Here is a 27,000-nt window from a genome sequence, read left to right on the forward strand (position 1 = left end):
GATGTGTCTGCTGCAGTCACTTTCAGAGCTTTGTACAGAGCTCTAGTCTCACGGTAACACGACCCGGACCGCCTCATTAACATGTATATACCTGTCCACAGACATTGGCATCCAGTTTAGAATTTCGGCGATGTTTAAATTTTATAATTGTACAATACAAGTGTTTTGGTGTTCTGGTTTATAATATAACTGATGATTTGAAATTTTCTATTTTCACAGAAAGCAGATGATGAAATGCCAATACCTGCAGATTCACTCGGTAAGTCACTCTGTCACTACACTCAATCTGTTATCCTCATTTTGACATCACTTGAACTTTATTTCCATCTATAGGTCTGTTTATTCTAGGGCTCCAAGCCATATAGGTCATGTTTTCCAGTCATTTTACTGCAACAATTTGAAATAACAGTACAAAAGTGTAGTAGTTGGTCTTTTACGTTATATCTAAATGTTTGTGACAGAAACAGTTCAATTTAATATTGAGCAATAATAAGATTATGAAACTGTATTCACAACTATCTACATCACTGGCAAATGTTGACGTACCCTGAAATTCGGCATGGTGGCCATTCATGAGAAATTATGTAAAATTTTAAAGTTATAATTAAATATGGTAATAATTTATTTGTGTGACATATTGAATTGAAAATGCACTGTTATTCAAATTTGCAACATAGCACAATCACATTGACATAGTTTTTTCTTATCATTCTAAATGGTTGTTTTTTTTCAGATGATGATAATATAGAAACAGCTAGAAGTACAGAGATTGGAGTCCAAGCTGACATACTCATCAACCAAATGACACAGGTATGGTGCTTTGTCTGTATCTAATCACTCACTAGTAATTATCAATTGACATGCCAGGGTTCTCCATAAGGGAATTTTTAGGGGTTGGAACACCCCTCTGTTTTGGAGTAATCTATTCATATTTTAATTATTGTACAAAAGAATACATTTCACAATAGAAAATGCAAATTATGCATTGAGAATAAAAATCTGAAAATTTTCATTTTGGCAAGTTGAAGTATTGTTCTCATGATAGGGTATTTCTCATATCACTTTGTACAGTTCAGTAGATTATGAGTGGATGGTTTCCACATCTGCCACACAAACATTTGTTGATAAGTTTTTTAACTCTCTCCAAATTTTGGAGTGGTTTAAAGAGACAGTAGAGAGACATATCTCTATGGATAACCATTAACCAGGATAGCAGTGTATAAGGTTTTTATTCTGTGGTCATAGTATCTTTAATGGATCTTTTTTAATCTTACTTGTATGACTTTTTCAATGTTCTTGTAATTAAAATGGTACAAAATAATATGCACATATTCTTGCTTTCATGATATTATCCAGTTTGTGAATGCAGATTTCAGTAAATGGAAATTTTAGGAAAGAAATGCCACTAGCAATTATTTAAATAATGAGTTTGTGTGAACATTCTGTGGGTATGGTGCTTGAGAGAAAAACGTTGTTACCAAGCTTTCAGTCAATCTGTTAAAGGCATTTCTGGCGATCCCTGGGATTGCCTTTGTTCTAGACTGTAAGAGGATTATGGAGGTGTGATAGCCTTTTGTTTTCCATTGAAAATGTAATCTGGTGGGTAAATTTTCTGATGAGACAGTCTGGCACCAAAGAATGCCTTTAATGTGTACATAGACCCTCGAGAAAAGATGGTCTTTGGCTATGGTTTGTATGAATCTTTTTGTACAGTTCATCAATGCATCAGTTCATTGCTTCAAATTTTGGTGTTACCAGCTGAAATCAAAGTCAAGTAACAAGGCAGCTTTGAAAATCTTCCCCCCTACTGTGTATACCGGTAGTTTGACCCACAAGGGGTATGGACTAGGTTTGGAAGACCCATCTCGGGAGACCTTTCCTCTGTTTGCAGCCAGTACCATCTACCGGTACAGTTCATTTGATGAAAACAAAGACTGTGTAAATAATCCATTGTTATGTTGATAAGCTCATGGATAATACTGTACACACTGGATGTAGTACCGCCATGTGTACACCAACATGGTTGTATTTGAACGTGTTGATTTGGTATTTGTTTTGAGAATGGTCAGGTAACCATAACAACATTGCTGGAGCATTTACTTACAATGATGAAGAAAGTTAGCAATATTCCACGTTAGGTATTTGGAAAGAATAGATTGGAACTAGGGAAGGCTATAAGGCAATGGAATAGTGATTGTGCAACCACAGAATGTTGCTATTCTTCAAACAAAAGAAACTTGGCACTTTGACAAAGAGGGCAGTCATAAAAGGTAATTTGCATGTTACATGAAGTCTTTTGTTGACATGTCGTTGTTGTTGAATGGCTGTGAATAGAGTTAGTGTATTGGTTGATTGAATAGCTTGGCGGTCAGTTTGAATTGAATGCTGTCGGACAAAACACCACGGAATACTTCCAGCACCACGGTTTCAACAACTCAAGCACCACTACTGTCAACGTTTCTAGCTCTGTTTTGCCAAGTGACTGGTGTAGTTGTGTTTATGGAGAGTAGAGAAGGCTGTTTACTTTCAAGTTTCACAGATGAATAAACACTTTACACTGAAGGGTGTTTAGTATAACCGTCAAACTGTTGATAAATAGTTAAGGAAATACCTACACCGATACTATTGTTACGTGCAGAAGAAAACGAACAAAAGGGTGAACTCAGCAGTTTCCGTTTAAACAAAATTTATTACGAAAACAAAACTAATTGCTAAGTTAGGGACAGAGTACAAGCTTTAAAAGTGTACAGACTACTTATCTCAGCTGGACGGCAAAGCTCCAGTCTCAGAGTTGTAACAGTCAGTTGGATGAATGAACAGTCCTTTGGCTTGCAGGCTTGAAGCTGCACAAAGACCACAGTATAAATCCAGCGTTGACAGTGAAGGTCTTGAAAGTCTTGAGAATGACTACTGCTGGAGTTTAGTAACACACAAGAGACACGATCCCAAAAGTCTGACTGGAAGCTGTGCACGTCCCTTTTATAAAGGCATGTAAGAACAATCTAGAACCTTTTATTGACATGCTAATTACTGTTCTAAAATTATCTCCCTTACACAACTAATCAACTTTCCAGAACATTCCAAACATGACTAATTGAATTCAAGGTTGTGAGGTCATCAAGGGCAGTGACCTTGGAATGTTCTAGACTGATTGAACTCAGGTCATGATGAGTGTGGGGGAAATGACCTACATAACACACCCCCTCTTCAAAAAAGAAAATTTTTCAAAGAAAAATCTTTCTTTTGGAAATGTTATCTTTTAAAAGATTTAAGTACTCGAATTTTTTTTTTTTTTTCTAAAGTAAAACTTCTTGAAAGTGAACAACAATAAACTCTAAATACGAGAAAGACAGTCTGCAATTAAATTGTCTCTGCCTTTTGATATGTCTAATGTCAAGATTAAACTCCTGTAACATTAAACTCCATCTTAGCAATCTCTGATTTTTGCCTTTAAATTTCTGCAGAAAAACAAGAGGGTTGTGATCAATATAAACCACTATTGGCTGATTTGAAGAAGTAACATAAACTTCAAAATGCTGTAAAGCTAATATCAAAGATAAACACTCTTTTTCAATTGTAGAGTAGTTTCTCTGGGATTTGTTAAATTTGCGTGAAAATAGCAAACAGGATGATCTACACCATGACTATCCTCTTGCAATAAAACAGCACCAGCAGCCGTATCACTAGCATCTACAGCTAATTTGAATGGCAAAGTGAAATCTGGTGCAGACAACACTGGGGCACTTTGCAGTATGGCTTTAAGTGTATCAAATGCCTGTTGGCATTGCTCTGACCAAACGAACTTTACTTTCTTTTTAAGTAAGTTAGTCAAAGGCTCAGTAATTGTGGAGAAATTTGGACAGAATTTTCTGTAGTAACCAGCCATACCGAGAAAGCGCATCAGTTGTCGTTTGCAGTTTGGTATGGGAAAACTTGAAATGGCACTGATTTTGGCATCAACAGGTTTTACCTCACCCTGTCCTACAGTAATGTCCGAGGTAAGTTACCCTTGCCCAACCAAACTCAGATTTGGCAAGGTTGACAGTCAACATTGCTTTGCTCAGTCTCTCAAAGAACTTTCGCATGAGCTTGATGTGTTCCTCCCAGGTGTCACTATACAGGACTACGTCGTCAACGTAAGCTGCACACCCGTCTAGCCCGGATATGACGTCGTTGATCATCCGTTGGAACGTTGCCGGAGAGTTCTTCATTCCGAATGGCATCACCTTGTACTGGAACAATCCGTCTGGTGTAACAAAGGCGGATATTTCACGAGCACGATCCGTCAGAGGGACTTGCCAAAATCCCTTCAGTAGGTCAAATTTTGTCACATACTTGGCTTTTCCCACTCGGTCGATGCAGTCATCAATCCTCGGGATTGGGAAAGTGTCTGTCTTTGTTAAAGTGTTGACCTTCCTAAAGTCCGTGCACATACGATAACTGTGGTCTGATTTGGGAACAAGTATGCACGGCGAACTCCAGTTACTTTTACTGGGTTCAATAAAGTCATTGTCCAGCAGGTATTTGACTTCTTCCTGGAGATATTTCGCTTTTGTTGGATTCAGTCTGTATGGATGTTGTTTTACAGGCTTACTGTCCCCAACATCAACGTCGTGATAGATGACGTTTGTCCTCGTTGGAACATCTTGAAATAGGTGTTTATATTCGTGGAGCAGTTCTTTCACCTGTTGTTGTTGTTCTGGCTGGAGGTGTGCCAACTTTGTAGACTCCAGCTTCTCCAGGATTTCTGAGTTTTGAAGCTTGACCGAGCCACCGTCCCTCCACCCACCGGTCTGGAAACGCTGAGTTTCCTTTGTTCCGATGCGCGTTACGGATAAACATATCGTTTACACATGATCCGATAATCCCTGACACAAGTACGTTTGCGTAACTGTGAGTGACTATGAATATTCATTACAAACATGCTAATTTTAACCCTGTCGACCAAGATGCAACACGGTATTTCTTACTGCGCACGCGCAAACTAAACTTTACGTCAGCTTTCCCCAGAATCAAAACAAACCATTTCCACCGCACGCGTAAAGATGTCGTCTAATGACTTCGCTGAGTTAGATGAAAAGATAGATTGGGGATTTGTTTTGGAAGAGGTCGAGGTTATAGCTGACCCTGATGTCGAAGTGGATGAAACTCGTGATTTTGCCGAGAGTACATGTGACAGTGTACAAGAAAACTGTAATCTAGCACGGCCACGGTCCCGCCACACAGATCCAGCCGTCTCGTACCGATGTCCGACATGTGCAAGGCAGTTCAAAAGTTCAAGCGGTTTTCGAGGACACACGAAAAAGGTGCATGGCGAAAATTTCAAAGGTACCATATTACGTTTTTCTCCTATTTCCATGAGATTGCACTTGAAGCCAAGCGGTTGGGATGTCTGACTTACCGTCCGGTGTCCCTCACATACGTGACAGAGTCACTGCACTGCGAACCCGTCCCGTTCCCGTAATCATTTCCTTAACCCGCAAAAATGGTGTCATTGTGATCGTCATATGTAGTTATTTGTTCATTGTTTTTCAGTAAGAGCGTAATTATAAAGCTTTTTTCAGAACTTTGCTTTCGTTGTGAAAGACATATCAACATGGAAATGCCTTAGCGTCCCAACGACATACAAATGGTCAACATCCTGTACGTTTGGCATGGTGTTAATTGCTTGTCAGGCTTGTCATGTACACGCGTACGCCCACCTCCACATCGCATGAGTGTGAAGGAGTGACAGTTTCTGATTAAAATCCACAGTCTCCCCAGCAAGTCTTGTGAAGGGCTTGTACATTATATCGAATTGTAAATGCATAGACCCTATTAGCTCTGCTAGTAAGTCTGTGACAGTTCCAAAAAATAGGGAATTGCCAAGGCAATACATGTTTACACAAATAATGGAGGGACTATGCCAAAATAAATGTATATGAAATGAAAAAATGATTGCTTTCATAATCATGCTCTTGAACTTGCGATTTTATTATTAATCATTGCTTTTCATTTTCCTTTCTGAACTAGCTTCTCTGTATAAAGTCATCAGTGACACTGGTGTTGGTGTAGATGAGGGATCAAAGATTCAGAGTACACCCACTCAAGGTAAGTTTCCACATGCAAACTATACATTCATTCACAATCCGGTGGAGGGACGGTGATTCATTCTTACATTTGCTCATTGACTGTGGTTATTCATGATTCTCATTGATTGATTGATTGATATCAAGAATTGAATATGAACTGCAGGTAATGAGTGGCGATTATGATATTTCTATCGCAAAGTGCATTATATTATATTTTGCCAAAACATAATTTCTGAAGGGAAATTTTATTGTCAAAATAATTGTTGTAGTTAGAGTAGGGGCACCTGTGACCATGGTAAGGGCAATTTAGGGAATCTACCTTCTCAGCATTCCTGGTGTCTGCGTATTGACCAACTCTACCGTCCCTCCCGGGTGGAGGGACGGTGCCGACTCAAAGAGCTCATGGTAATTTTCTTTTTTCTTTTCACTTACAGATACTAATGACAACATAGTCAGAAATAAATTTCCAGGTACACAGCACAAACTAAGTACAGGTAATGTTTTTGCTAGTTGTATCAATCAAGCAGAATTTTTAGTTTACATGTACTTGTTTTTATTCCTGGCAACCACAAAGACGCACGAAGGGATTGTGTGACAATTAAACAGATAACCTCTTCGTCATACCAAAATACCCACTCGTAATTTTTAAATGTGCATCACATGGTCCCTCTACATGTGTGTGAAGGTACATGGCTGCATTGAGTAGCACGGCACATCCAAAGGTAGAGGGACTGTGGCAGTAGCAATGATTTTCCATTTATAGTAAACTAAGGATGAGATTGACCTTTCTTTAATGATACTTATTTTAAATCCAGTATTTCTCGGTATTTCTCACTGAAGATGATGTTTTGGACCCAATAAAGACTATGAGATTTTTTACCAAGTCATCTTCATAATAGCATTTGATCTCTAATCACAGACTGGTATTCCTTTCCAGGTTTTACTCGTCCCAATGCCAGATACTCGAAGAACCAAATGGAATCTGAACTACCAGAGATGATGGTGAAGGCACTTGAAAATATTGCAGATGATCCCAATTTGAATGTCAATGGTTCCATTCATGGTGGTGCAGTGTCATCAATCGCTTGTCAACTAGTTAACAAGGCAAAATGCGGAGAAATGGCCTTGCCAGACAACATCAACAGCAGCCTCTCAACAAAATTATGGCAGACGTTGACTGCTGGGGACAATTCAAAAACGTACTCGTCTCACAATGAAGAAGTATGGACTTCTTTTTATGGATTATGGATCGACAAAGACATTACCAATACACTTATTCAGTTTTTCCAGAATGTACTTTCTCACACTGTAAGCCATGCAAACTTATTTCGTACAATCAGAATGTTTCTATTTAAGCTTGTAGTAGAAGCACGCAGACAGAGAGACAGCATAGATTTTGCTTCTGAAAGAGCAGAGGACATTAATACAGTAACTTTATGTAAAGAAGAGGAGGAGGCCCTTCTGTACTTTGTTGGGTATATTCCTTACAAACTGAGGCGAAAGCACATATCTCAAAGAATGCCAAGTCCCGTGCCTTTGTGAACATTCTGAATGGCATGAGGGATACCTCAGAGGTGGAAAGCGCAGATACATGGGTAAATAAACAAGACAGGGGTGGGTTGTTTCATGTGACTGATGCTACTTACTGTTTTTTTAAGCGGGTTGAAATTGTTTGTCGGCAGCATTTGAAGAGTGAGAGAATTGGGGGGTACAGCAATGAAAATATACAACGGCCATTAGTGAATGAAATTATGAAGAATAGTGCAGTCCACAGGCTATGGTCTGTTCTTGCTAGAGATGCAGTCAGTGACGATGTATCAAATGCCTTGCTGTCATCAGTTGTTAGGTTGTATGTAAATATAAGATGTTTCTCCTTTGCCCGAAGTATTGTAGAATTGTATAAAAGGCGGAATAGAAAACATTTGAAAGGGTCAAAAGGTTTGCGGAAGACACTGGTTTGAGGGATGGTGACCACAATGTAGTTAAGCAGTAATTAATTATTTACATTAAAGGGACAGGGTTCCTCATTTTGGACATTATTTTGGTTATTTTAGTTTTTGAAATATTAGTGATGTTTTTCTGCTGAAATATGCATGAAATATGCATAATCAACAGCTTCAACGATTCAACTCTCACCCCAAGAATGGTTATAATGCTTTGATTCTTAAGCAAAAAAAATGTTCAATTTCAATGTCATAACATTGTCAAAAATGAACGATTTTGTCCCTTTAAGTGCCCATACTGTGATTTCTTGTCAGTTCAAAAGTGAATTTTTATTTAAATAAAAGGGGTTCATCTAACACGCAGCACAATGTATCTTTTCTTCTTTTATTAATTAATAATTATTTATATTTTACTTGAAATGAGTTTAGTACACTTTAAATAACCACAGGTGCAATTTCCTTTTTCATTCAAAAAGTGCCATTGTTTAAAATTACAACTCCAGTACAATCACTTTCTATTGTCTTTCTGGTCATATACATACTTAATTTTCAAGGGTTGTTAAAACAGATTTCTGTATAAGACACAGTATTTGCTGTACATATTGCATTAAATCCTTGAATGTGTATTGAAGCATGGCTACTGTACTTTTACAGATAAACATCAAGTGAAACATTTATTAGTACCCGTAGAGGGGAACTTATAGTTTAGGCTCTGTTCGTCATTCTGTCATTCGGAGTGACTTTTCGGAAGTAAAGGTAGAAAAACAAGAGAAGGCAGCTACTACACAGAATATTCAGAAAATTAAACAGTACAGCTAGTGTCCCTTTAATCATAGTCTCCCTGCACTGCTATCCTAAACCTTGACTAACATCGAGGACGCTTTGGTAATGGCGTTGCATCAATCTCTTCATCTACATGCTGTCTTCTTCGTGTCCCTGTGTTGCCAGTGATACACTGCAGGTGATGGGACTTTTGCAGACGGATGCTGTTCTCCTGGTACCCGAAGGCCTGCACAGTGGGTCGTTGTTATCTCCTCCTCTGTTCCTGTGCTTGCTGAAATGTGCTTCAAGTGAATCCTGGCAGAATCTCTCGCTAAGAATAAAATGAACGCCTTGACCAAGTAGATATCTTGAGACGTCAACAAAAGAATTCACTGCAAAAGAGAATTTGAGAAGGAAATATGTCAAAGAAGACATTGTCTCATTGACTGCAGTATACATAGTTAGTATGAAATGAATAGATAAACAATCACCCCAAGGTCTCATATTTCAGTGAATATAAAATATTTGTAAATATGTTCCTTCAAAATAATTTAGTCTGCATGTGTATGTCCATAGATTGTTACCAAATAGAATGAGAAAGCACCAACAAAATTTTGACTCATTGCATTGGCGTGTAAGCACTTACCAGTCATCTTTAGCCCGTCAATGGTTTGCTTGCTGATTAACATGGCATTTCTGGCACTCTTAGGAAAGTTTCCCTCTCTCTGCATGACTGACTGCTCCCAGGCATTGAAGTATTGTAGGAAATCGTTACGTAGCCACTGCAAGGAGACATGAATATTTTTCAAAATATTACAGGATGACAAGATTGACAATTTTTGTTACAGGTTTCATTTTCTGAAAGGAGTATTAGAATGTCTGTGTGGTATGTGCACAAAGGAAAAGAGGAAAAGAGGAAAGAGCGTAAATTTGAACAACCTTTAGGCCACAGAAAAAAATATTGATCATCAGATATATTTTTAGTCAAGCTTCATAAGCGTCGAATGAAAATGATGGATACAAGCAATAGTTACATGGGTCTGCCTGAGGGCGGGTTTCAAAAGCCCCTTTAGCAAGCCAATTTAAAAAAATATCCAAATCTGCAAAAGTAGAGATGGCGATTCTCATGAACAATGTATTAAGGGGGTACAATTGTACATACCTCAAACCGTACATCGTCTGGATCAGTATATGGCTTCAGATTTGGTTTCTTCTTGCGATGGTGTTCTTCAAAATTTCTTACATTGAGGCAGTCGAAGAAGCTGTCCATGTATCTGATAAATTTCACGGTCTCACTTGCCTCAGGAGGTCCAAACCATTCAATGGCATTAGCCACAGTCTCACTGAGAACCTGAAATTGGAGAATTGAATGTTATTATTTCGCCCATAGAAGATGCATTAGTGAAAAAATGCTGACTCACCATTTTTTTTAAAAATGTTAAAATTCATGGTTGTCTATCTCATCAACAAGCACAGTGACGCCCATATTTTATTATACATTTTGATTATCCTTACATAGAAGAATTCAAAAATTAGCCAACAAATTAAAAATTTCATTAAAAACTCTGCAACTATTCAGCTTTCGTTCTGTGACCTACAGACCTTTTCTAGTAACCCATTGCTATGTCAACTTTACAAATTGCATGAACACCTCATATATAATGAGCAAAAAGTCCTCTATAACTAGGGTCAGTGATTTAAACTAGGGTGGGTTGGATTACCAACAAGAACAGCATTTAGTAAACCTTTTCATAAGAAACATCAAATACAGATGAAAAAAGCCAATTCAAACTGTATGTCTTTCTACAGATCATGGACATTTTTACTTACTTGAGCTGCAAGGTTAACTCTCATGATTGAGAATGATGTTAATTCAATGTGTTCATATCCAATCTTGTTGAGTATATGGATATCCCTTGTCTGGTCTTCGGTTACTACCTGAGTCAGGTGGCGCCACAATATGGGATTACCATTGTTCTGCAAGTAACAATAGATTAATAGATCACTTTCACCAATATTTAATTACTACATCACAGTACCTCCACAGTGATGTGTGTGTGGAGGGACTGTGACAACATGTTTCATTTAACTTTTTTAATTGAACTAAACATGCACGGATCTGAGACAATGAGAGCAAAATTGTACACAATAACAGTGCTGTCTCAAAGAAGTTATCAAACTATCACATTCACCACTATTTAGTGTATTAATACATGTATTATTTAACTTCTTTTAATTTAACTGCATATGCACTGATCTTAGACAATGACAGCAAAATTGTACACAATACAGTGCTGTCTCAAAGAAGTCTTCAAACAGCATCTAAAAGAGTGAACACTTCTGGCCAAAATTGCATTAGGAATGATAACTAGAGAAATTTCAGTCAAGTCAGTGGTTGAAGGATGAAATAAAAAAGGTCTTTGATGTCAATGATGACTGAGCATGACTTTACATTGGCCCACCCTTAAGTCCCTCTACCCAAAATAATATGATATACACAGCAGAATTAATTTACATACCCATAGACTTCGTGATTTCCGATGAGCTTCTGAATTAGCGAAGCTATTTCTTGCTGTCTTTATGAGATGTGGAACATCGGAGAAAAAATACACCATTCTTTCTTCGAGACAGTAGACATTAGGAGCCTTGTAGACCAGCATGTCTTTTGGTGTACCAGGAATTCTGTTCATTTTGTAAAACTTCCGGTTCCACGTTGCCCCGTCACTAGTTGATGCTATCACCTTGAGTCCACACGTTATTTCAAGATAGCCAATGACTTCCCATATGAGAGGGAAGATGTTGTCGGCTGTGCAACCTACTGTTGGATAGTAAGCAACACTTGCAGAAAACCTGGTTGAAATTCCGCGAACCATAAATACAAGTACATGAGTAGCTAGAGCAGGCAGACAACCTTCTTCACTACATCTTGCCAGATTTGATAGTTCTTCATTCACTCTACCCAAGTTGACAAAACCTATCAACTGTCCAGTGTTCTTGTCAAATACTAAGTCTGACTTTATTTTCATTTCATCGTGAAGTAAAACAACATACTTCTGGTGTTCTTCAAGTTGATCTGCTTTACTCTCAGCCAGTATTTCTTCAAGTACTTTAGGGTTAACACCAACTTCTGGTCTGATATAGTTTGAGTAGTCATTTAAGGTTCGACTACTTGGCAGTTTGACAAAACCAGAGTTCCTGAGTGTTTCATATGCTGCAGATGAAGAAAACTTCAGGGAAAGACACCACCTAATAATTGTTGGGTGCCAACGCATCTGTCGAGGATCTGTACACCGTGCGCGTTTTAATTGTTCTTCCCAAAACAAATGTTGAAAAGAGTTTTCTTTGAATTCTGTACTGACTTCCTTTGACTTCTCCTCCAGGATGGCAGTGAAATCACGTGAAAGGTCCTTGTCCAAAGTTACACCTTGATTAATCAGTTGGTTGATGAGGCGTTGGTGGGATTTCTTGAACAAAGTTCTCTCCTTTTGCAAGCCATTCGCTCGCTCCTTCAATTCTTTGCTATCGAGATATCTCATATTGGTTCGACTGGATGGACAACACCGGTCTTGGTCATGGGTCTTCCTATGCCATATCGATCTGAGATTACTGCGGTATGCTTTGCAGCCATGGCATCTGTTACTGGGTGTGAGAATATTACACGTCTTACTTCTGATGGTTTCAAAATACTGGGTACCTTCTAGTGATTTCCCACAAAAGTTCCCTTCAATGAACGCCGTCACATCAGAGTCCCCTTGAATGGATATACGGGCCACATCTGTTTTGCTGCGTACCATTTCAAGGAATTTTTCATCGAAATTACCGCAGCAAACATTACTTCCTGCTACCAAATCCAACAAGCTGTTTAACATAGAAACATTAGGTAATACAGGGCAAATACCTGGAAATGCATTCATGTCGGTGACAGTGTTGTCGTGTACAGTAACAGTCCACTGTAAATCTTTGAAAACGGTGACTGTGCGTGCAAACTTGTATACAGGATGCAAAGATACTCTATCAGGAATTTGGACAACATTTCCAAATGCAATAGAAGATTCCTTGTACATCGATGTCCACCCATCTGGAACTTTTACTGCCTGTCGGTTCTGACAGAGATATTCAAATGTGAAGGGCGAATTTGCACCACATACGGTGGAGGCTCCCTTTGATTCGCCATGTTCCTAAGGCATAAAAAAGTACGAAAGAAAGAAATGAGAAAATGTGTTTGAAACATACAGTGACCTTAAACCCTGTTTTTTTTCAAGAGGACTTAACTGCTACGGCTGTTTTGCTCCATTCCCTCCCTGTTTTCCTCTGCAGAGGTCAAACTTTAACATATAAAACAATGGGTGTTCACCAAACATTACTTACTGGAGAAAGTATCAATTTAATAAAAAGAAAATGCAATGAAAAATAATTGTTTTTATTTATAAACTACAAAAACTAGTTAGTTTTATTTTCATCTGTAGAGGAAAATTTAATAAGAAGTGCTGCCACAGAAATAGGAGAATCCACAGAGAATTTAAAATATAGACCTGTTAAAGATTTGGTCTGACATTTTATTTTCTAATGAAATGAATCAAATGCTCACCTTTGCGATTGATCTCCCCTGTTTCAAAGCCGTTGCATACCCCTTTGGCCTCCAAAACAGGTTTTCCTTGCGAGGCATGATGTTTGACTACAGCACTGGGACGATGACTACAGTGAGCAGTTGTCGGGCTTCAAACGCTGCGTACGTGCTACCCTGAAGACGTAAACAAATCATACAAACAAAATAACTCTCTCGAAAATCACTGCTTTACATGGAGAAAAAGCAATTGAAATAGCTAACCTTTTAGAAGATATCACATATTTGCTAATTAAGGAATTTTCAGTATGCTGAGATGAATTCATGTTCGAAACACGGAGGGAAAAATTCTGCGACTGGAGTATCAGACTGATCAGTAGAAATTTCAAAATGGCGTCACAGCTTACTTACGACTGTATAAATGAGTGCCGAAAACAACATTTCAGGCGAAAAATATAAACAGTAAAAGCCAATGGAGTAAAATTATAGAAAAATATGAACTCTGTCAGTCAATTATCACGGTCCATAACAATTGGTTGAAACCATTTCCGTTGTTTGAAAACCGTATCGGCGCATTTCTGGTAGCCGCCATCTTTATTGTTTACAACAAATGCTTTGCCGAAAACTCTGGTGTTTTCTGACACAAGTTTGTTAATAAGTCGCAAGTATGGCTACTACCAATCGTAAATAGACCTAATTTTTTTAACTATGAAAAGTTCACTACATTTTTCCCATTTTTTTCTGCCAATATCGGGGGGAAAACGGCTAGGTGCCACAAACTGCGAGTTCCGTTTACGAGGTCAAATTTGGTAAACAAAGTGCAACGGAAAATAAGTGAAAATCGGCATCAAAAATCGTAAAGTGCAAATACTCACCTTATCACAGTTACTTCGTCGTACAAGTGGAGCTAGATTCGATCACAAAATGTGATGATTTACGGAGAAAATGAGCGATAAATAGTGTAAACAACTGTGGCAAGATGTCTTCCAACGCGTAAAATGACGCTACCCAAGCTGCGCAACAGCCGTAACGCGCATCAGACTTACGGTGGAGGTCGTTCACACCTTAAACAAAAGCACACGTGTCGCGTTTCCAGACCGGTGGGTGGAGGGACGGTGACCGAGCCCAGCTTTGAGTTTAGAGTATTTTCACTCAAGTCAGTTTCAGTATCACTATCTTCATAATGGTTTGAACTGACTGCACTGACAGGCTGAGTTATAGTAGGATTATCCCTATCCAAATATGGCTTAAGCATATTTATGTGACATAGCTGTTTTTGTTTTCGCCTGTCAGGTTTTATTATGATGTAATTTAAATCGCTCAATTTCTTATCAATTAGGTATGGCCCAAAGTAACGAGCATGGAGTGGTTTGCCAGGAATTGGAAGTAGAACAAGAACTTTTTGACCTGGTTCAAACTTCCGTTTTGAGGTGCTTTTATCATATTTGGTTTTCATTGACTGCTGAGATGACTCAAGATTTTCTCTGGCTAATTCACATGCTTTAGAGAGTTTTGTACGAAAATCTGACACATATTGCAAAATATTCAGACAATCATCATCGTCTGATAGGAATTTCTCTTTAACGAGCTTAAGTGGGCCACGGACTGTATGTCCAAATACAAGCTCAAATGGGCTAAAACCAAGAGACTCTTGAATTGACTCTCTAACAGCAAAGAGCAGAAAATGAATTCCTTCATCCCACTGCTTCTCTGTGTCAAAACAGTAGGTCCTAATCATGTTTTTCAAAGTTTGATGAAATCGCTCAAGAGCACCCTGACTTTCTGGATGATAGGCGGATGACCTATACTGTTTAATGCCTAGCTGATCCATTACTTGTTGAAAAATACCAGACATAAAGTTGGAGCCTTGATCGGACTGGACACATTTAGGGAGGCCAAATAAAGTGAAAAATTTGACTAAAGCTCTCACTATAGTCTTTGTCTTTATGTTTCTCAGTGGTATGGCTTCTGGGAACCGGGTTGATGTACACATAATTGTCAACATATACTCATTTCCTGATCTTGTTTTTGGTAGGGGCCCAACACAGTCTATTAGTATCCTACTAAATGGTTCTTGAAATGCAGGAATTGGCTGTAAAGGGGCCTTTGGAATGGTCTGATTCGGCTTTCCTACCATTTGACATGTGTGACAAGTTTTACAGAAATGTGTTACATCCTGCCTGAGATTAGGCCAATAAAAGTGACTGAGAATTTTATGATAATTTTCCTTACTCCTAAGTGACCAGCCCAGGGGGTTTCATGGGCAGGCGCAATATTTCAGCACGGTAGGGCTTTGGAACCACAATTTGATGTTTTATAGCCCAATCGTCATCAACCAAAACATCTGGAGGTCTCCATTTACGCATGAGAATACCAGATTTTGTATAATAGGAAACAGAGCTATCTGAAGTTTTACCTTCATCATCTACCCTGTCAAACAAAGACAAAATATCTGGGTCTTTGTGTTGTTCTGCAATGAGATTTGATCTAGAAAATGTCTGACTTTGGTCAGCAGAAGTTTTACTGGAAGTTCAAATCCACGAGGGATAACGGAATGATCCGTGTCAAACACCTGACTGAGAAAGGTGTCATTTAAGTCAACATCTGTGACATTATTTTTGAGAGTATTTTGATTCTCGGAAGTTTTCTTTGACATGGCTCGAGTAATGGCACATGATGGGAAAAGGCCGGGAATGTCTTCCTCTATTGGCTCTGGATTTTGATCTAAACTAGGATTATCAGTCACAAGTGGATTAGTAATGACCTTGTCCCCAGCAAGGTCGTTTCCAAGAAGAAGGTGAATCCCTTCAAAAGGCAAAAAAGGCTAATACCTAAAGTCACAGGTCCAGAAACAAAGTCCGAAGACAAATAGACATTATGGAGAGGAACAGGAATGTAGTCATTACAATCTACCCCCTTAATAAGAACTTTAGAACCTGAAAAATGACTTTTCAGAAAACGGCAGGGTATCTGCCAACAAAAGAGACTGGGAAGCCCCGGTATCTCTTAAAATTTTGACAGGGGTAGCGGAAGAAAAATCACTAGAAAGTGATATAAAACCATCATGAATAAATGGTTCGAAAATACCCATAATGCTATCTTGAGAAGAATTGACCTTGACCTCATTAATTGGGGATAGAGGGGTTTAACCTCAGAAAATGTGTTGCACACATTATTAGACTCTAATTGAGTTGATGAAGAAATAAAGCCGGTGGGCTTAGATCCACTTTGACTACTTGACCTTCACGTTTTCTTTTCAATTTGAAACAATCTGACATTAAATGGCCGTCTTTCTTACAATAATTACAAGAAAGTGTACCAACTGTTTGTCAGAAGGAGATTGAGACTTGGGATCTGATGATGTGGGAGTGTTACTTGAACTCTGTGAACTGTTGTCATTTGATTTCTACTGTCCTTTGAGAAATTCTTGGATGAAAAGGACGAGTTAAATTTACCTGCATTGTTTCTGTAGGAAAAGGACTGGGATGGTTTGCTGAGAAATGAGATTTGTGGGTCAATGAATAATCATCGGCCAAACGTGCAGCAACCTCTAATGTATCTGCCTTTTGTTCATTGATAAACGTCTTGATGTCACTCCGGATGCACCTTTTAAATTCCTCAATCAAAACAAGTTGTCGTAATTTGTCATAATTCTGACTAACCTTTTCAGAAGAACACCAACGATCAAACAGTTGTTCTTTTGTTCGAGCAAATTCAACATAAGTTTGATCTTTTACCTTCTCACAATCCCTAAATTTCTGACGGTAAGCTTCAGGCACCAATTCATAGCCCTTGAGAATTAATTCCTTCACAGAATCATAATCTGAAGCCTGCTCTACTATGACAATTGAATGTAAATTTCTCTGGCTTTACCCACCAAAGCACTCTGCAAAAGCATAGACCAGGACTCCTTAGGCCAACTCAGACTCTGAGCAATTTTCTCAAAATGAAGGAAATATTTATCAACATCCTTTTCTTGGAAAGGGGGAACTAACCTGAAATGCTTAGTGATGTCAAACTTGTCTGAAGGGAAGAATTTTCCTGATTGTCCAAGCTCCAAACGTTTCATTTCTAATCTTTCCTGCCTATCTTTCTCTCTCTGTCTTTCTTCCATTTCTAATTGCATTTGTATTTTTTCTTTTTCTAATGCCTGTCTCTCTTTTTCCATTTGTAATTCTAGTTTCTTGATCTCCAAATTTGTCTGCATTTCTAATTCTAATTTTCTGAGTTCAGAGGTAGACTCGGGCTCATAATCTTTCAGGGTGGATTCCTCAAATTGGCCTAAATCAACTAGATGTTTGGCAATACGGTACTGTATTTCCCTCTTGCGCATAGATCTTTTGACATCTACTTTAAGGAAATTGGCCAGTGCAATGAGGTCGTCTTTTCTGAGGGAATCAAATGTGTCCTGATCAAGGTCATCCATAATTCGTCTGGTTTAAATTCCGCCATGATTAAATTTCGCTGAGTTCACAGTATACAGTAGTTTTGAAAAGCTGTCAAAATGTTGTCAAACGGCTCAAAATATTCGTATCCCGGACAAGCCCCCAATTTGTTACGTGCAGAGAAAACGAACAAAAGGGTGAACTCAGCAGTTTCCGTTTAAACAAAATTTATTACGAAAACAAAACTAATTGCTAAGTTAGGGACAGAGTACAAGCTTTTAAAGTGTACAGACTACTTATCTCAGCTGGGACGGCAAAGCTCCAGTCTCAGAGTTGTAACAGTCAGTTGGATGAATGAACAGTCCTTTGCTTGCAGGCTTGAAGCTGCACAAAGACCACAGTATAAATCCAGCGTTGACAGTGAAGGTCTTGAAAAGTCTTGAGAATGACTACTGCTGGAGTTTAGTAACACACAAGAGACACGATCCCAAAAGTCTGACTGGAAGCTGTGCACGTCCCTTTTATAAAGGCATGTAAGAACAATCTAGAACCTTTTATTGACATGCTAATTACTGTTCTAAAATTATCTCCCTTACACAACTAATCAACTTTCCAGAACATTCCAAACATGACTAATTGAATTCAAGGTTGTGAGGTCATCAAGGGCAGTGACCTTGGGAATGTTCTAGACTGATTGAACTCAGGTCATGATGAGTGTGGGGGAAATGACCTACATAACACTATGTCATGGTAAACAGATCTCAAGTCTGTCCAAGAAAACCCTTGAAGACAAATTTTGTTTTTCAAGTGTTGGCAGTAACTTTGGATAGCCACAACTGTGGATGTATTGGTACCGTAGTGGCATGATAGACTGTCAAGTGTTTCATTCAAGTACAGGTCTGGTACAGCCATTAGGACAGCAGTGCTTGGAAGAGAATTTCAACTTTGCCTGTGTTAGCATACGGCAAGACCAGCAAGAAGAGCTAAAGAGAGCTAACTACAGACCATTCAGCTAATGTGAAATTAGAGGAAAGTTATAAAGTGAATGTGTTAGTGAAAGGAGATTAGGTGAATTACATTTCTAAGAAGTGACTTGAGATTAGCTGTGATTGACAGATCAGAGAAGTCAAAGATTACTTACCAGACTAGAATAGCTTGGTGTTGACTAATAAGTTACCATGGCAAGCAGAAATTCTTATGTCTTCGTGTGGACAAAAGAAAAATATGAGGTAGGCAAGTTTTGATTCAGTTATAAAGTTCATTAGTGTCCTGCATTTCAGTCAAGTTGTGTCTTGTCAATGGTGTGTGTTTTAGCGTGTGTTTGTCAAGTGATTAAAATTCTCCCAGTGACATGTAATTCACTCTATCAATAGAATGTCAGTTTATAGTTTGTAAAGTTTCACTGGGGTGTGTTTGTTTTGGACTTAAAATATTGTTATAGTCATGCCAATATGGCAGTGTTGTCGTAATATATGTTTGTGTGTGTAGTGTTCCTATCTAAATTATGTCATTATTTGCACCCTTGTATTCACAGTGTATAGTAGAATGCCATACAAAGCATTTAAACACAGTTATATTTCTGGTCTGTACTTATCTCCCGGGACTTATCTATATATAGAGTACCGGTATGTGTGTAAATGGACCGCAGTACTGGTACAATGTACAACGTTATCACATTTGTGTGTTCCATGGCTACATGTACATGTTGGTAAAAGGTGTCAGCAAATCCATGTCTCTGAGAATTCAGAGCTATCAAACACCATATTAATCCGAGGGTCAACATATTTTCATTAGACTTTTATTCTCTCTGTCAAAATATCATGAATATTTTTTTTCTGAAAAAAAAGAAACATGACTTTGATTGATATTAACTTGTAGGATTTGAAGTTCTTTTAAGTTATTTTGTATGAACTCCATGGAAAATTCAAATATTCTACTGGTGGGCTAATGTTGACATACCATACTGAAAGTGAGACTGCCAATTCCAATTTTCACAACACAGATATTGTAAATATAACACGTATTATGATACAAAGTCTGTAGGGAGAACCTATTTAATGTAAAATGTTTCTCCTTGAGTTTATATGCTCACAAAATACCACTGAAATGTGGTTTACTTCACTGCTGGTCCAAGTCTTTTTCTTTTTTCTGCAAAATAGCCTTATTTCATGTCTACAAGTCTTTGTCAATACTTTGTGTCAAGAAAGAGCAGTGTTTGAAATAATCCATAGCAATGGTGGTGATTACAACTTCATTGTATCAATCTGCCACCAATACTTCTAGCTGGTGGTAAATTTTTGCCACTGATTTCCACCATGGCTTTGAGGTTGCATAGATAAGAAGTTGAAATGATCAACAGTTTACCCTCCTTTCTACAAAGTTACAAGTCCTCTTGTGTTATAACAAAAGTTGTTGCAGTTCAGTACAGTACTCTGAGACTCTGTGTTGGCTCTGTGAGTCTAGTCCCTTGTCCTTGAGTCCGTCAAAAGTTTATCTGTTTTACAAGAATCAAAATTTAGTCTGTAACTACTCTGTTGATCAGAAAAATCTTCATTTCAAAGGAAACGATCACCAACAGTGGAAATAGTGGAAAACTGAGCATTTCTGAAAGGTCAAGTTCAGGTCATCTCATCAAATGATGTCATGCATGAAGACTCTTTAGGTAGACAACTTATAGTTAAAAAGAACCACCTACAGTAGGGTTGTCCCTCATGTACAAGGCTGAATCTTACAGTGGCAAGTCAATTCTGGTGCCTTCCAATTTACAAATATACCATGAAAGTTGACAGCCAGCTGTACCGGTACATTAAATTTAATTTGGAGTCACGGCAAAGGGAAAATTGGGATATGATAAGCATATCCACGTACAAACCATGATGTCTGAGTACTGCAGAGTAGCTTTTAAACATCAGAGCAACTATACCGAAGTAGAGGCACTGTTGAAGCACAAGAAACAGAGATCAAATGTTTTTCTTTTTATTCCCAGTGGTAAAATTTTACCACGAGAAATAAATTAGATGGCGATTTTGAAAATTCAGGGAGCAATGTAAAGTGTACATTACCCTTAGTACAGGCTGTTTCTTTTCCAAGGAGGGGGGTGCGTGTTCTATTTTTGTTGCATTCATAGTCAGTATTCATGGTAGGATAGTTTTCTCTATGCTACAGTCTACTCATGCTGCAAACCATCGCCAAATTTGTGAGCTGTGGAAATAAAATTTCCAACACCGAAGAAAGCAGTTTTAATCATTTTGGATAACGACAGTATACACATGATTATTGCAGCATTTAAGATGTGTTTCATGTTTTTGATCAAGTACGCATAATAGAATCTTGAGCATAAGTATTTTTCTTATGACAAAAATTTGGTGGGTCCAACACATTCCTGTGAAACAAGATTTCTGGCTGTGAGTACCGGTACTTTGGCAATTATTTCGTGTTAGTTTTAATACAGCACATGTGTATGTACCGGTATATGGCCTAATTTGTGATTTGCTGTGATGACACCTCAAAGGTATTGTGGAAATCTGGCAGTCAAAAATTACAACTAAATGGTATAATTGGTGGCAGATTGGTATAATTTGGTTCCTATTCCCACCATTGCGATATGATGGATTATTTCAAACAGTCATTTTCATCATCACTTCAATGTATTCTCATACACCGACATGTAGTGTGTCCCCCTAACATGCAAACTTTAAGTCGCCATGTGAATTTCTTGAAAATCTCTTCATCAGCAGGTAAGATATTGTAAAATATACACACATTTGTGTATACTGGCATTGAAACATACACACATTTGTGTATTCTGGCATTGAAAACATACACACATTGAATTGTCTCCAGTCAGGATCTAGTCCATGACATGAACAGCACATTATGTGTATTGGTTCAGAGATTGCATAGCTGTGTACAAACACAAACACAGTGTCCCTTGTTTGTCAGAAATGTGTGCAAAGATTGATCAGAGAGAGTCTGTTATTTTGAAGTTCAAGTCCAGACACATTTCACCAAGTCCTGTGCTTTGTCACTGTCATTTTATGACATACCGTAGAATTCTACATTTTATGACTCAGCTATGCTTTGACAAGACTCATGTCTCTACATGCCTTACACATCACATCTATATTGCCGTAGTAGTGTTATTTTCAACAAGGATAGAGAGCCAACAAAGATTTTCTTAAAATGACAAAAAGTGAGAAAAGTAAACAAAAACTGTGTTTATCCTTTGAATTTGGTGAAATATTTCTTTTATGCTAGTCACCAAACAACACAATAGAAAGTCATTTTGATGTTTCATGAAATATAAATCCATGTTCAGATTGTTGATGAGCATTAAACAAACCATTTATCAACATGCATGGAATTCCCTGAAGATAATAATACATTTGCATGTACCTGTGAATAGTAGTTAGAAACCAGACATTATTAAGTTTCATCACAACAATTAGCAATTTTCAACTGTTTGCTGTGGTGTGTAATCCCTTCGGAGCAAAAGATTAATCATTTTTGAATTGAAATGTAATTGAAAGTTTCTTTAATAATTTTGCTCTCTTAATTGTATGTATTGCACAAGGCTCATACATTTGATTGATAAAGTCATCAACAGTACAGACTGGTTGTTAACTCTACTACAGTACACAGTTTAAACACCATCATTTCTACATGCATTGAAGTCTGAAGGCTTACATTCCATGGTTGACTGTTGTCGAATATGCCAGTATGTGGTTTGTGAATCCTTTTCCTCACACATGTACAGTCACAGGTTTAAGTGACTTTGGCCAGCACTCATCCATTTGAAAATCTAAGCGAGATAAATATAATGTGAATTTGTATTCAATGTAGTGAGTTCATGTAGTCAGCCATATCTAGACCTAAGTTAGAGATTATATACTAGTATGTTACCCACAGTGGCTTGTGGTTCAATACACAGCAAAGGCCCTGTGAGCAATCTTCCTAATGCTTACAAGGGCATTCACTATGTATGTAACCACAAGTAACTGTGTGTTAACCCATGTCAGGTTAAGTTAGTAAATTCACCACTTACAGGTAAATGTCTTTGTCAGACAAATCAGTGAAACTCATTTCAATTGAGGTCTGTAAGCATATCTGCCAAGTTCATATGTCACCATCATGTAAAGTTAGTTGAAACAGTTAGGTATAGTCAAGTCTTGTGTAATTACAGGACTTGTTATGCCTAACTGGTTTTAACCAACTTGACTAACAGTGACTGATGAACTACATTGACAGGGAAAGAGTTCAATATAACAACAAATGACATTGATCATCAACACAACTGTGTCAGGTAACATATATGTACTACTACATGATGATGTATATGCACTGTACACATCATTACCAGATATCATTTGGAAATGTCTTATTCTGTCTGCCACATACACTACAATGATAACACTTGCATTGGACATGAACACTGCTACACTACCATAACCTAGATCAGGCATTGAATATTTTCCATGCACTTTTCTAAAGATCCATAACAACAAAGAAATTGGCATCATTTATTTCCAGATGCAGTGTATGTACCATAAATACAGGACTGCACTGCAGATATTTGGAGTCACATGCCTCAACACACTGTAATGTAGCCACTGGCAATTTTAACATCAAATTCCACCTGAGTGCTTAACTTTTCCACATGACTGAATTCCATGCATAAACATGTACCGGTATTTGATTCATTTGATTACACAGCATAGAGACAGGGTGCATGATCATTTCTACTCTCATAGCATGTTTTCACATGCTATCAGAGTAGAAATATTATACTCTATGTTAGTCAAATTTCAGAATCGCTCCACTTCCTGCCCTAGATGGTAAATTTACCCTGTCAAAGTGTTTTTGGATTCTATGAATTTATTTGAATTCATGCATGATGTTGTGTTCTGATTGATTGTAGTTTGATACAGAGGAGTGGAAGGAAGCTAACAAACTGTTACGTCAACATGGACTTCCAACGGTTGAGATGTGTCATCCATCACAGATCACTGACATTGGAGGTAAGAAATTCTATTTGGTATCAGCATGCACCATACTGGTATGATATGAGATCATTATTGAAATTTTCAACAGTAACTGTCATAGATGAAATCCAAGATTTTGTACTTTTCAATCTGGAAACCTACCATATCTCTCTCCCCTTCATTTCTCTCTCTCTCTCTCTCTCTCTCTCTCTCTCTCTCTCTCTCTCTCTCTCTCTCTCACAAGTAATCAATCAATCAAAATCTAATCAAATCAAATCAAATCAATCAATCAATTAAATCAATAGAGAGAAAGGAACAATATGATTGTCACAAGTGTCCTTAGCCCATGTTTCATTTTGCTGTAAGTTCTATATTTCAATTTTTTCACGACAGGATTATGTGTTTCAGCAAAGAATACTGTCAGATGTAAGCTCACTCATATCAAAATACTGATTGCAAATCAGGATTTATGAATCTGAAACATGTAACCAAAATTTACATTTGATGCCAATGATGTCATACTTTGATTGTTTCAGATGTTGTTGTCCTGGAGTCCAGCATGGCCAGGATTGTCCGTGAAAACTTGATCAGTTTGGTGCATGACAGTGACAGACGCCAGGAAATCATCCAAGATTTGATAGTTTCTAATAATCAAATCAAGTAGGTACAAATAAACCAAGGCTGTATGGAGTGCACTGCCATGCTGTAACCAAATATGTCATGTCAGTGATACATACAAGGTTTTATGGTTACCGAGAGACAGGGCTCTGTATTTGATGCACAGTATTGGAATGCATATGAATTTCATTACGTAACATATTTCCAGTATTCTAATTGACTTGCAGAGTTCAGGAAATTGGCTTTGTGCTAAGCACAATGGTCAAAAGGTTCATTCAGTAATATGGTCATACCAATCACAGAGATTGCCAGTGTGTCCCCACCAATGGGACCTTTGATAGAAGAATTCAAGCTGTAAATCTACATACTCGTGCTCTAAACAGATCACAGTAGCTGTCAGAAAGTACAGACTAAGAGAAGCTAAATATTGAATAAATGCAAATCATGCTTTTACCAGAACGATAACTTAAATAACCAAGATTGTTTAAAACTGGCATACATGTACATAAAGAGGAATCTGTGTGGACCCAAAAGTCATGTGTTTCTGTTTTGATGAAACCTTTGAGAATAATCTGTCCCTGTACTGACTGCTAATGGAGTTGCAGCGTTATCACACATAATGCTAATGGAGATGCAGCATTCTCACACATACTGCTAGTCTAAATCTAATTCAGCGGCAACATCTTTACTTACACTGTATCAACCTGAACCACAACCACACTTTTCCTCTGGAATCTGAAATCTGAAAGACAAATGTGTGTGTGTGATTTATTTTTCTCCAGGAATGACATTGATAAATGTCAGAGTAATGCCAGGCGGATTGAAGAGGAAAAAAGAGACTTAGAAATTCTCTTAGACAATGCCAAAGATAAAATGCAGGTACTAGTATCTTATGATTTCCTTGATAAAAAGAAATGTTCAATTTTGTCATAGAGGGCGCTCTTCAAGCAGATCTTGAAGAAATGAAGTGTCTTTTGGGTAACAAAGATTAAGGGTGACAATAGGATAGAAAGCCAAGATGGATGGAGAACTAGAAATAAAAGATAAATATAGGGGAGTGGAGGGAAATAATGAAAAGAAGGGATAAAATCATGAAATCAAGTTCTGTTTTGTCAAATTATGGTGTACCAACTTGTGAGAGTCTATGATGAGTAAAACTTATTGAAATGTGTAGCATTATATGAAATATTTAACCCTTTTCTTGCCAGACAGTATCACTTTCCGTAAGCCAGTCAGTAAAAAGCGGTATTGGGCCAAAACATGATGTATTTTCACCCACTTGGCTTGGTCTGTTATAGCATCTTTAGTCCAAAAAAATCAAGTTTACAGTACTTATGTTTTCAACAGCTTTCAAATGTACAGTATTATGTTAAAAATACACCATATGGAATATGTTGTGTTTCATTAATTTTAACCATCTTGACCTGATGGTGAAATATGGACTTGGCAGGAAAAGGGGTAAGTTTTCAAATGAGATGTTTTAAATTACCAAATGACAATGCTACTTGAAAACTTCCATTTTGAACAAGCCGGAAGGACATAAAGTGACCCATAGATGAGTTATGATTCATGTGAACATTGCAGTATTTGTGACTTTGCCCTTCATTTCCACTTTGAATCGCAGGAAATAGAAGATGCTCATTTGGCGAGACTTCGTCAACATGACAACACAACAGAGATGTTACGGTTGTCAAGGGAAACCACAGACAGACGATGTAGACATCTTGAAGAGAAATGTAGCAAACAGGAAGATGAAATTAACAGACTTAAGAAAAAACTGAGAATGCTTGTTGAATCTGTAAGTTGTGCTCCCTATGACCAGAAAATGCTCTTAGTTAATTTAGAATTTTCACTTAGCCATTAACTCATTTCTGTACCAAATGGTAATTTATTTTATTACACTGCCAAGCTACCAGCCCACGTTCAAAAGAAAATGTTTACAATATTTGTGTTGTAGTACAGCTGTTATGCAGGTTTTTTACTAGTAATACTCATATAAATGGAATAAGTATTCATACCCTGCAAAATTGGAATATGCAATATGGTAAAATAATGCTTTGTGTTTGTCTACTGGCACTGTAGAACAAGCTTTATGTAAAGCTTTTGAAAATCTTGTCAGAGCAGACCTTTTTACCTGAATCTGCTGCAGTGATGATGACCTTCGCATCAACGACATTTGTTTCAAATATTCATTTTTCATCATGTGTAGACTGGATTGCAGAGAAATCATTGCATGTTACACATATCTAAAGTAAAATGTGCAGTACTTGTATATGAATTAAAATTGATTCACCAGTACTTGAAATACATGTACTTGTTATTCAGGAAGAAGCAAGAATTGAACGTCAGACAGAAGTTTTTCAAAAATACCGTCATCGTTCGTCAAGACCACACAGCACATCAGATCAAAGGTATACATTCACACTTGTATTATGGTGATCATCTGTTTGGTCTTCAAAGGAAACCTTAAAACACTGACAACTGTCAGTAACTCTTGATGATTTGAAAACATTTTTCACTCTACTTACTCAGTGTAAATACTCAGTATTCAGCTTGTCAACAAAGTTTGTACATCTGCTGTGTAACATTGCAGCTTAGAGTTAAATATCTGTCCAGAATTGATTTCAATTATCATTAATAACAATTCATCTTGCACACAGACATTGTTTGTGTCAG

The 27,000-nt window shown here is 37.7% G+C and overlaps 2 protein-coding genes across 8 annotated transcripts in view; both read left to right on the top strand.

The window, feature by feature from the left end:
• LOC139127220 (centrosomal protein of 70 kDa-like) overlaps positions 1-27,000 on the top strand; it is a 95,642-nt gene that overhangs the window by 50,860 nt on the left and 17,782 nt on the right. For 3 of the 7 annotated variants that reach the window (XM_070693127.1, XM_070693130.1, XM_070693131.1), the window contains 2 exons: positions 25,949-26,122; positions 26,650-26,735. In XM_070693127.1, coding sequence (XP_070549228.1) covers positions 25,949-26,122; positions 26,650-26,735 — 260 coding nt within the window. Of the gene's footprint in view, positions 1-219; positions 260-733; positions 811-18,800; positions 18,955-23,292; positions 23,323-23,642; positions 23,743-24,242; positions 24,367-25,106; positions 25,204-25,948; positions 26,123-26,649; positions 26,736-27,000 lie in introns of those variants that run through there. The other 4 variants (XM_070693126.1, XM_070693133.1, XM_070693129.1 and 1 more) reach the window with 3 other exon arrangements.
• LOC139127221 (uncharacterized) lies at positions 4,766-8,300 on the top strand. Its single transcript, XM_070693134.1, has 4 exons — positions 4,766-5,328; positions 6,013-6,090; positions 6,506-6,565; positions 7,009-8,300. The coding sequence occupies exons 1-4, from the start codon at positions 5,046-5,048 to the stop codon at positions 7,611-7,613; spliced, it is 1,026 nt and encodes a 341-aa protein (XP_070549235.1). The 5' UTR covers positions 4,766-5,045; the 3' UTR covers positions 7,614-8,300.

The sequence above is a fragment of the Ptychodera flava genome, unplaced genomic scaffold, assembly GCF_041260155.1.
Source record: "Ptychodera flava strain L36383 unplaced genomic scaffold, AS_Pfla_20210202 Scaffold_29__1_contigs__length_4469600_pilon, whole genome shotgun sequence".
NCBI classification, from domain to species: Eukaryota; Metazoa; Hemichordata; class Enteropneusta; family Ptychoderidae; genus Ptychodera; species Ptychodera flava.

Excerpts from the sequence above, each read along its gene's own strand:
- LOC139127221 (XM_070693134.1), top strand. The coding sequence starts at position 5,046 with ATGTCGTCTAATGACTTCGCTGAGTTAGATGAAAAGATAGATTGGGGA. Across the intron at positions 6,091-6,505 it reads TCAGAGTACACCCACTCAAG|ATACTAATGACAACATAGTC; the intron begins GTAAGTTTCCAC and ends TTTCACTTACAG. Across the intron at positions 6,566-7,008 it reads ACAGCACAAACTAAGTACAG|GTTTTACTCGTCCCAATGCC; the intron begins GTAATGTTTTTG and ends ATTCCTTTCCAG.